General features: G+C 59.3%; 1 protein-coding gene across 1 annotated transcript; it reads right to left on the bottom strand.

Moving 5' to 3' along the window:
- Positions 1–515: 515 nt before the first annotated feature.
- Positions 516–9705, bottom strand: LOC138918727 (ral guanine nucleotide dissociation stimulator-like). The gene is made up of 15 exons (XM_070241713.1): positions 9533–9705; positions 9020–9130; positions 7957–8150; positions 7248–7355; positions 6393–6583; positions 5966–6246; positions 4965–5180; positions 4516–4619; positions 3930–3999; positions 3083–3151; positions 2565–2639; positions 1946–1978; positions 1451–1572; positions 1154–1245; positions 516–819 (listed from the first exon to the last, which is right to left on the bottom strand). Exons 1-15 carry the CDS (start codon positions 9668–9670, stop codon positions 758–760), a joined length of 1866 nt encoding a protein of 621 aa, XP_070097814.1. The 5' UTR covers positions 9671–9705; the 3' UTR covers positions 516–757.
- Between the last annotated feature and the right edge of the window lie 916 nt (positions 9706–10621).

Here is a 10621-nt window from a genome sequence, read left to right as displayed (position 1 = left end):
TCGTCCTCTCTATGTGCACGTTTTGAGCTTTTGACGGTATTTTCCCCACTTAGAGCTGAAGCCATTGCGGAGACTGAATCAGAAAACAAGGTCCTAATCTGTGTGCAAGAGAAACCGGGAAAATGTTCCCTCTTCTGGCAGAGTGTCGAAAGGCAGCCACTGTCCTGGGCAGGACGTGTGCTAGGGACAGGCACGTGCTAGTTTGACAGACACGCCCAGCTTAGTGGTTGTGGCTCTGCCTGAGAAAACACCTCCAACCGCTTAGTCCCAAGAGGTCGGAGGGGCCATCTCTGCTCCTGGACAGGGTGAACCACACTGCAATGATCCTGTCCTCGGCGGGAGGGGCACTTGGGCACGTCCTTCAGTAGCCAGGGAGGGGACTGGCACTTCTCCCTTCTCCACATAAACTGAGCCGCTCACTCTGGGAGATTTCTAAATTCGAGGAGGAATGTGAGTTTCTGGATCTGGTTTCCATGAGCGCTGCGAGCGAAAGACTCACACCTCCACTCCCAGGATTAGAAAGAAGCAACAATTTAATATAATACTCAAACGGAGCATTTACCATTGACAACAAAATATGGCCCCGCCAAATAGGGAAATAGGTGCTGGGCAAAAGGGGGGAGGGGGAAGAGGGGTTGGTGCCTTCCCTCGTGGCCAACAGGGAACCCCAAGAAACGGATCACAAAGTTCTCCTCATCAGAATCAGGGGAGGTGGCCCTGTGCACCCCGAGTGTCAACGCTGTGTCCCCGCTGTAGCTCAGCTGGTCTCAGGAGGGTCATCGACCACCACCACTGGGCCCTTGGTTGGGGGTCTGGTGTCTGGAGAAAGAGAGGCATTTCCTGAGCGGCCTGCCCTGGAACCACAGTGCACACCCCATCCCGGCCCCCACTGCGCTCTGTGCTCCAGCCCTGTGCTCAGTGCTCAGTCAGCCAAGAGCACCCCATCTGTCCCTGACACAGGGGCTGATATTTAGCGTCACCCACTTCACAGAGGAGGAAACCAGTCCCAGAAACGTGAGTGCAATCGCCCAGGACGGGACTGCTCAGCAGTGGAGCTGGAACCCAGGGCCAGCTGTCTGCCTCCCCAGGCCCACGCTCAGCCTGAATGTTTCCTGAGCCCATGGTTTCAGCCACTGCCGGTCTGGACACTCACTCTGGCCTGAGCGGTTCTTCTTGCCTTTGAAGAAGAGTCGAATCTTTCTGACCCAGTGGTATCGGGGCTCCAGCTGGCAGGACAGGCTGTAGCTACAGGACAGAGCGGAGCTGGGAGCTCTCAGGAGCCACACATCACATGTGCATCCTGGAGCCTGCCAGCAGCTGGGGTCGAAGGGCCGCAGGGGTCGCCATGCAATCAGATCAGGGGCTGACCATGGAGCAACGGCCATGGGCTCTGGAGCTGGTCAGCAGAGAGAGGCTGCCCTGCCCTCCCCCAACTCCTGACCCGACTCACCTCTCCTCCTTGCTCAGGGGCTCCACGGCCTGGAACCAGGCCCCAAAGTGCTCGTCGGGCTGCACGGTGTACAGATTTGCAGCCTCCTGGAGCAGCTCGATCTCGTCCATCATTTTGAATTGCTAGGACAGAGCAAGCACAGGATGCCCACAGGGCCTGAGTGGGGGACCCTGCAGGGCTCGTGGAGGGGGTGAGGAAGGGGGCAAGGGGCCAGTCTGGGGCCTTTGCCCACTTGGGAACCCTCCCTCCCTGCGATTCCAGTCAGGGCTTGCCTGCTCTCACACTTGGCCCAAAATAGCTCCTCCTCCAGGAAGGAGTCTTTGATGCCAGCCCTTCCCCCACCCGCCAATGCCATAGGATCCCTAGCTCTGTATATCGAACTGTGCAAATAAAGGTTCCACCCTGGGGATTGGGCCAGAGGGGGTCCTGCCCACTGACGGGGGGTCTCTGATTTCCAACCCCCACCCTCCCCACCGGGAGGCCGCAGCCGCTTACCTCATTCCATTTCCGACAGTTGAGCACATTGCCCTGGAAAGCAGACAGCCGCAGTCCATGAGAAACAGCCCCCTTGGGCCAGCACTAGCCCCCGTCCACACCTCTTGCAATGTTGCACTACTGCCAGTGGGCAGGCCCATCCAGAGCCCGGACTTGGACCTGGGCCAGTCTCTGGGCTCCAGAGCAGGGGGCGCAGAGCAACTGAGGCAACAGACCTTGTGACCCAACCCTCTCTGATGACACGTGGGGAGACTCAGGCCTCAGGCAGGAAGGGACAGCTCAGCCTCTGATGTGCTTCCTGACTGGGAGGGGCCCGACTTCTCTTCCCTCACTGGCAGGGTCAGAGGGAGAGGCTGAGTCCAGCTCAGACACCACCTCCTGCGGCCACACAGTCAGGCAGCTCTGAGCCTCAGCAGCCCAGGGAACCTGGACGGTGGCTTATGCAGAGCCTGCATCACCCACTGGGGAGATGGGCCTGACACCCCAACTCCCACATGAGCCTGGAGGCCCTGCTGAGAGGACCTTTGCCAAATGCAGAGAGCTCAGGGCTCAGGACAGGACTCTCTCCTCCCCACCCTCAGGAGCCTGAGCCCCCGGACCCACCTCCAGGCTCACTCACCTCCACATAATCCTCCATCGTAGCGTCCAGCAGCTCCAGGGAACGGAAGATCGTCACCAGGGAGGGGATGACACCCTGTGCCGCCATCGGGATGGGCATGGTGATAAGCTCCCGCTCTCAGGTGCCCCCATGAACCTTCCCCTGAAACCCCTCAGCCCAGCCTCCTGCCCACCCCACGCTCCCACACAGAGCAGCCTAGGATCCTCGGGATACCCCAACACACACAATTCCCTCCCCCGCTCCCCTCCAGGAACACCAAACTCCATCAGTCAAGTCCCAGGGCTGGCTGTTGGCCCCTCCCAGGGGCAGTGGCCCCTGCCCTTCCCCACCCCAAATCTGCCCTGCTGCCAGCCCTTCCAGGCCTCCTCCTGCTCACTGCCACTGCAGGCCCGTCATGCTTGGCAGCCACAGCAGATTCGCCTGAGGAGGAAGGCCCCTCTCCTGAGGGAGGTCTCCAGCTGGGAGGGGGAGCCCCCTCTCCTCTGACTCCTGGGCCCCTCCCCCACAGTCACCCTCACCTGCTGCCGCTGCCTCTCCTGGGCTCCCTGGCGGGCTCTCTCTGCAGTCTTTAACACGGAGGTCGCCTCCTGTCGGGGCCGAGGACAGGGTCAGTGCGCCCATACTCCCCTCCGCATGTCCCCCAAGGCCCCTGATCTCAGACCCTGGCCATCGGCTCCGGTCCCCTGCTGCCTCTGCTGCTCCCACCTCCAGGGTGCTCTGATTCTAGACCAGTCCCAGCTCCAGGACTCAGTCCTGTGTGACCTTGGGCCTGCCCAGGCCTCCCTGGCCCTCTTTCCTCAGCTGAAAAGTGTGAGGAGAACGTCACCTGCTTCCAGGAGTCTCCTGAGGACTCAGAGTCATCTGCGTGTCATCACTGCTCTGCCCTCACCTCTCGAGGAGGAGCCGGCACCAATCTCCTCCCGTTCCTGTCCTCCCTTGGATGGTAGCACCCCGCTGGGAGGCCTGCACCGCTGATCATTTCCCTCCACTTCCCAGAGGAGGAGACGGAGGCCCCCAGAGGGGCAGCGACTGGCTCAAGGACCCACTGGGAGAGGCTGCTCCCCGTGCCAGCTACAGGCCCTGTCCCCGCTGCCTTCATCCCAGCCCTGGCTCCAAATCTGACCAAGGCCCCGACCTCTGGACTCCAGGGGTGCGTCCAGACCCCAGCTGAACAGACAGGGAGGGGGAGGGCAGGGTGTCTTGGGGGACCTGGCCGAGTGGCCCCGGCCTGCCCCACCCTCACGGGGCTCTCTGACCCCCAGCCTGGGCCGAGCCTTGCCATAGCCTCACCTCCTAGGATCCCCTCGGCATGCTCCCCTCCCCCCTCCTTCTGGCCTCCTTCCAGATCTCCAGCCTCCAGGTTACCTGCACCAGCAGCTCCCTGCTCACGCGTTTCTCTCTCCTGACCCACTTCTTCCAGGTTCGAGAACTCTCCCTGCGGGGTGGGGAAAGAAAGAAAGAAAAACTGTGGGATGCTTGATGGCAAGTCCCATTTGTTTGAGAACCCAGCAGATCCAAACTGCCTGGGGCCTGGATGAGGGATTTCGCTGGGGTGTTCTGAGCTCTAAGGTCCCCATGGGACTGCGGAGGGGCCTCTCCTCTTGTCCCTTGGGGCCTCCATTCCCAGATGTCCCAAACAGATCTCTTTGGAACAGTGTTGGTTTCAGCTGCATAGAGGCTTCTGTTGCTGCAAAGGAAACACCTGACAATCTCCACCTGGGCTCAAGCCAGGATCTGGTCTGGAAGGAAATGAATCCCTGGGACGGAACTGCTGGCCTAAGGGCGCTGAGAGACTCAGAGACCCAGCACCCAGGTCAGTCCCTGTGCCCGGCATTCGCTGTCTCCCAGGTGGTCTCAGCTGACTTTGGGGGACATGCCGGCCCAAATCAGGCTGCCTGGGCCACCTCACCCTCATGGTGCTTGGCTGGAGAGCAGACCACCCACTACCCACCTGGAAACTTGTCCCCAGGTGTCTTGGAGACGGGCAATGGCAGGGCTCTGCAGGGCAGAAAGGATTGTGTGGAGGGAACAGAAGTTCCCGAGGCCTCGGCACTCCTGGGGAAGCGAAGAGATGGAGCCGTGAGGGGGAGCTGAAGCTCTGCTGCCTCTGGTTTCTGTCCCCTCATGGACTTCCCCTGTCCTGGAGGAGACACATGTCCAGGGAAGCCAGGGAGGGCACACCTGCCACCCGACGAGTAACACTGCCAGGCACAAGGATTTGTAGCTCAGCACAAGGGAGGAAGTGAGCTTGTCCCCACTGGGACCTCAAGTCAAGGTCAACGTGGCCCTGGCATGAGGGTCAAGGGACAGTCCAGGGACTAAGACCCCAGACTTCAATCCTGAGAGCTGAGAAACAAGAGGCAATTCTCACGCATCCAGACGGGGCGTGCCAAGGCTTACCTCAGCCACCCTGATCCACACCTCAACCACCCTGGCCCTGTCCTGCGCTGTCATGCTCGCGTCCCCAAGGCAGGTGACGAGGATGCAATTGGCCACGGCGTTGTCGTGCATCACAGTGTCACGGACGGTGGGTGCCAGGTACTCTCGTTCCCTGTTGTCGCGCTCGGACCAGATGGAGCCGAGGCAGTGGGCGGGCACCAACGTCTTGAACAGCTCCTGCAGAAGATTCGGAGTGTCACCCGGTCCTGCCGCAGCCCAGCTCGGCGTCCACAGTCCCCCATAGGCCCAGGCAGGGTGAGATCAGAACTGGAGCTCAGGAAGCAGAGCATGTGGCCTGAGGCTTGTGGGAGTCCCTGGGTTTTGTCTGTGTCCACTGAATGCACCCAGTCCAGGATGACCCCGGACTCAGGACTGTGGGGAAGGGAGGGGACATTTGCTCCCAGCCCTGTCTCACTTCCTCCAAGCTCCAGAAGGCAGCCCACACATGCCCACCAGAAGGGCCATCATCCACCCATCCCAGTGCCCCTCATGTCCCACTCCCCATTCCCATGCACATTCCCCCCGAGGCAGGGACAACCCCCAGCTTTGTTTGACTGTCTCCACTGGAGTCAATACACATCACCTTCCTGATAAGTGCTGAGGCTGTCCGGGCCACCTGCGCAGATGGGGGATCCACCCAAGGACCTGGCAGCACTTCAGTGAGTGCCCATCCCCCACCAAAGGGCCAGACTCTGCCCACCTTCCACTCTCTCCCACCTCATTCATCGGCACAGCCACCCTGTACAGCAGGTGCTGAGTGTCCGTCTCTACCGTCCCCTGTTCGCTAGGGGACAGCGAAGGCTTGGGGAGAAAGAAAGCTGCCCAGGTCACAGTGTTGATAAGGGAGGGAGCAGGGATTTGGACCCAGATCATCGGAATCCCTAGCAGGGAATGGCAGGTGTGGGGCGGCTCATGGCACCGGGAAGGCAGGGGCCACCCGCCAAGTGAGCTCCTCTGCTCACCGCAGCCATCCTCGTCAGCTGCTCTGCCACCAGCTGGGGAGGGAAGTCCAAGATGTTCGGCTTCTCCTCCCGCAGCTGGTCCTCGGTGGTCACGGCCCAGGGGCAGCTGGGCTCTGAAGCTGCCTTTAATGATGGCCCTTGCTCTGGTCCTGGAGTGGCCGACTCAGGGGCTGCTGGCTCCAGCTCTACCACACGTGGTGAGACTGGAGGTGCAGCTGGCTCCAGCCCGGGGGATGGCACTGGCTCTGGCTCTGGAAGTGGCAGGAGCTTTGGAACTGGCTCTGGAGCAGGATAAAGAGAAAGTTTCACCCACACACCTGACGGTTTCTGTGCCTTTCCAAAGATAGGAAGGGCTCCACTGCCTCTAAGGGAACGCTAGCCCATGAACCTCAACACAGACAGTCTTCCCAGACTCCAGTCCCCTCACCTCTCCGTTCGGCCTCAATGGCCTTGAGATGCTCCAGGTGGCCTGGCAGAAGGTAGGCATGGCCCTCCGCGTGGGAGCCACCAGAGCTGACGTTCAGAGTGGCCAGCTGCAGGGTCCAAGCGGGAAACCGCAGGGGCTCCCTGCAATCCTGCCCTTGGCCCAGCCAGGTTCCCAGCAGGAAATAGATAGCACTGCGTGGAGGCAGATGGGCCAGAGAGTCAGTGGCCTGGCCTTTCCTTAAACACCGCCCTCCCAAGGCACTCTTGTTAGCATCTGCGCCCCTGTGCCAGACCCTCCCCCTCCAGAGGAGGGCCCCATCCCAGCCCTGAGCCCTGGCTGGCTGTCCTGGCTGTGGCAGGTCTGCTCATCCAGCAGGCTGAACACAGAGTCTGTGAGAGTCTCTTGTTCCCACCGATACTCTCCTCCCCAAGGGTCTGGACACAGCCCACCCAAGCCCTGCATGAATGTGGGCCACTGGAATGAAGACTCCAGCAGATTTGGGAGCAGCTTGCTCACACACCTCCTACTATGGACCTGGCGGTGGTGCTCACAAGGTGTGGATGTGGAGAAAGGGAGGCAGGAGGGGCTGGGACTCTGCTGGGAGTGGGTCTCTAGGGGACAACGCAGCCCAGCCTCCCTTCCAATTCTCAAGGGGCCTGGGACCCATGCACAGCTCTCTTTGAGTCCAGTCCTGCCGGAGTGGAAGCCACCAGAACTCAGCCCTCCCATGGGAATCACAAGATGGGTGAGATGCAGGGTTCTCCCAGGCCTGACCCGGCCACAGCCTCCATCCTCTCCCCGCACCCTGTTTGCTAGAGACAGGAGGCCGTCCTTCTCGACCCAAAGACCACTCACTTTGGGAGGTGGTCCTGTCCTCCAGCATCCCGCACGCAATGGGCCAAGCTGCCTCCGTGTGTCCCAAAGGGGATGAGGGCATCGCCCGGGATGGAGGGTAGATGGGACCTGTGAATGATGTCAAGTGTGACTGTGTGACTCTCAGATTAGAGGGGAGGGCCAGGGAGGCTGTCTGCTTCAGTCACTGAGTGACACTTAGTGTGTCCAGAAGTCCTGCTCAGAGTAGGTCCTTCATAGACATTGTTGAATGACCTCCAACCAGAACCACCCCGGGTGTCTGAGTGGGCCTGTGGCCCCTCTGTGGCCCTAGAGATCCCTAATTGGCTACACCAAGGACAAGCACCAGGCCCAGCTGGATGGCATCTCAAACTCCTTGACAGGGTGCTCTCCAGGTGCTTTTCCAAACTCAAAAAGCCACAAGCCAGTGAAGGGAGAGGAAGACTACTTTCCGTGGGGGACAGAGAAATAATCACCACCAGCAACCACAGCATGGCCCACCACCCTCTCTGCAGAGCCGGGCACCAGGGCAGCACCTGGAGGGCTGATCCCATTCATCCCTGGGAGAAGCCTAGCAAGTTCATCCTCTCCCACCCCACGTTTCAGAGGAGCCAACTCAGGCTCAGAGAGATGTGGTGACATTCCCAAGGCAAGACACACAGCTGGCAGTGGGCAGAGTCACCACTGTGCTGAGGAGGAGGCGGGCAGTCACCTGGGAAACAGCTGGTCCAGCACCTGGTGGGCTGTGCTGGAGCCTGAGTAGCTGCAGAGGGAGGTGATGACGCTGCAGAGGACTCTGCTGGGGAAGGCTGGCAGCACAGTCTCTGAGAGCCTCTGCATCATGCCTGCCTGGAGGGCACGCATCCTGCAGGCCTCAGTGACAGACAGAGTGGACTCATCTTCACTCTGGGTGGGACGAGGAGGGACACAGAGTCAGGGTCACCACTGCGAACCACCAGCGTCATCGGGGTCTGCAGCTGACCCAGGAACTCCTAGCCCCTCCCAGACATCTGCGACAGGAGAGACAGGGGTCCCAACTCAGCAAAGTTCTGCGCTCTCAAAGTACAATCTGACTTTCGTCCTGCGAAGGACTCCACATTGATCTCCCTCAAGGCCATTTGCTCGCTGAGGGACAACAGAGCTCCCTCTGTGAAGAGCACCAGCCCAGTGAACACCCAACAGACACCCCTCTCTAGAGAGGAGAACAGAGGCTTTGGCATGCCAAGTGGCTTCTCTAGGTCCTGTGGCTCAGAACTGAGAACCGCCCAAAGTGAGGGCTGAGGGACATCCCCTCTAACTGCCTGAGGCTTCATCGGACCCTGACCCGGAGGGAAATGTTATGCGGCCACCTCACCCCTCCCAGGTCTGGAAACAGTGTACAGGGCAGTGACACGTTCTGAGAATCCCTTTGACTTTCAAACACGCTGATGGTTATTTCTTTTACATTAAAGGGAGTTTGGAGACCCTTGTTATCGAGGTTTCATTTTCCAAAAAAGGCAAAATTCAAAGATACTCAGGGCCTATTGGGAAGTGACAACGACATCAACGTTTTCTCTAATCTTCCTAGGAAAATGCAAAGAGTGCCCTCCTACCCTCCTATGCAGCTGGTGGGGAGGAGCGGAAGTCCAGATTCCTTTGGGAATGGGACTGTGGGACACTCATGGGGGACAGCCCTGTTAGGGTCCCAGGAGAACGGCAGTTTGAGGTTGGATTCTGGGCCTGCCCTGGTCATCTCAGGGGCCTGGGTGGGAAGACCCCTCCGTGCCCACTCTCACCTCAGAGCAGCCCTGGTTATTGATGGTGGCGCGGTGCAGCTGGTCCCTGTCCAGGGAGATGGAGTACCCGAAGCCATCCGTCAGCTCTTCCACCCCCTCCTGCGTGCAGCTCTGCAAAGACAGTGCCCGAGAGCCGGGCCGGGAGGTCTGAGGGGCCTGCCTCGACTTGGCCACAGGAGGAAACACCAGCACAGGTGAGGTACCGAGCAGCATCTGCATAGACCTCTAGCCAGGGAGGGAATGAGATGACACCTGGAGGGCTCGGGACTAACCTATGGGTAGAGGAGCTTGGTTCCCAGCACCCACTCTCCCGACCTGCTAGCTACTACCTAGGCTGGGGAACACGACACACTGCCAGGCTTCCAACACCGAGCAAATGGCTCCTGCCCAGGGTGGGTCCCCGCTCAGCACCGCCGTCCCTCTCTCACTCCCCTCCGACACACAAGGAGGCTCAAATTGTTGTGCGGGTGGCATCCAGTTGTGGCCTAACCCTGTTGGCTTTCCCTGTGTTACCTGAGTGCTCCTCCTACCAATTGGACAGAGGCAGTGCTGGTGAGGGCAAAGCCAGTGTCTATAGTGACTGAAAAGGCTCTTTTTCTTGGCTTTCCTGAAGCCAGAGCCTCCACAACTCGGGAGACAGCAGGAGAACATCCTCTTGTCTTCAGTGTCACCACTCAAGTGGGCTCGATAGGATGCTATGTCTAGAATGTGGGCGCCTGGAGACCAGTGTGCTAAGTTCTGTTGGGGTCTGTCTCCAAGGAAGTGAGGTCACTTGCTCAAGTTTCCCTTACCTGGGCGCCTTCTTCAATCACACCCACCGAAAACCTCTCTGGGATCTTGACTGCTCACCCTCCTTGCCCATGTCACCTCCAGAACTGTACACAAATAGCCAGCACAGATCCCAACACAGGACCTTGAGACGGAACCAGGGTTCCAGCTTGAGGACATGCAGCTGAGTTCCGACCTCTTTTTTCCTACAAGCTCTGTCTCCTGGAAATGCCAATGGGCCTCCCAGGGCCTCCTCAATCACCCAACCTGCACGATGGGGACGAGGCCAGAAATATCTCCCTTGGGACATCCTCAAGTGTAGAACAGACAATAGCGACAACACCTGTGGTCTGGTTTCCATGTGTCTGATGCACACACTTAGAGATGAAAGAATGACAAGAAGGGGTGGGATGTAGTGTGGAGTACCCCTCAAAACAGGACTGGGTTCCAGCTCTGTGACCTTGAGAAAGTCACTGCCCCTCTGGGCCTCATTTCCAGGTCTGCACCTTTAAGAGGTGGAAATTAGGGGAAATTCAGATACTTCCATTCACTGGCATGAAACCTTGCACGGTCTCCTGTTTGACAGAATCAGACCCAAATGCCTCGTTTCGGCCTATGTAGTGGGCAGCCTCCACTATGGCTCCTGGTGCTCACTGTCTTCTGCTGTGCGCGTCCTTGTGGAACACACAGTGCTCAGGAACTGCCTTCTGAATAGAATGCAGCCAAGGTGATGGGATGGCCTGCAACCCAGGGTTAAGAACAAAAAGCCTGGCCCTTCCTTCTTACTCATTGGCTTTAGTCCCCTCCCTCTTTCCCTCCTTCTGTTTCCATCTG

This window comes from Equus caballus, chromosome 18 (assembly GCF_041296265.1).
Source record: "Equus caballus isolate H_3958 breed thoroughbred chromosome 18, TB-T2T, whole genome shotgun sequence".
Taxonomy (NCBI): domain Eukaryota; kingdom Metazoa; phylum Chordata; class Mammalia; order Perissodactyla; family Equidae; genus Equus; species Equus caballus.
Note: the sequence above shows the minus strand (reverse complement) of the source record. Positions and strands in the feature narration are given on the sequence as shown.

Excerpts from the sequence above, each read along its gene's own strand:
- LOC138918727 (XM_070241713.1), bottom strand. The coding sequence starts at position 9,670 with ATGTTCTCCTGCTGTCTCCCGAGTTGTGGAGGCTCTGGCTTCAGGAAA. Across the intron at positions 8,151-9,019 it reads ATAACCAGGGCTGCTCTGAG|AGTGAAGATGAGTCCACTCT; the intron begins GTGAGAGTGGGC and ends CGTCCCACCCAG. Across the intron at positions 7,356-7,956 it reads CTGGACCAGCTGTTTCCCAG|GTCCCATCTACCCTCCATCC; the intron begins GTGACTGCCCGC and ends CATCATTCACAG.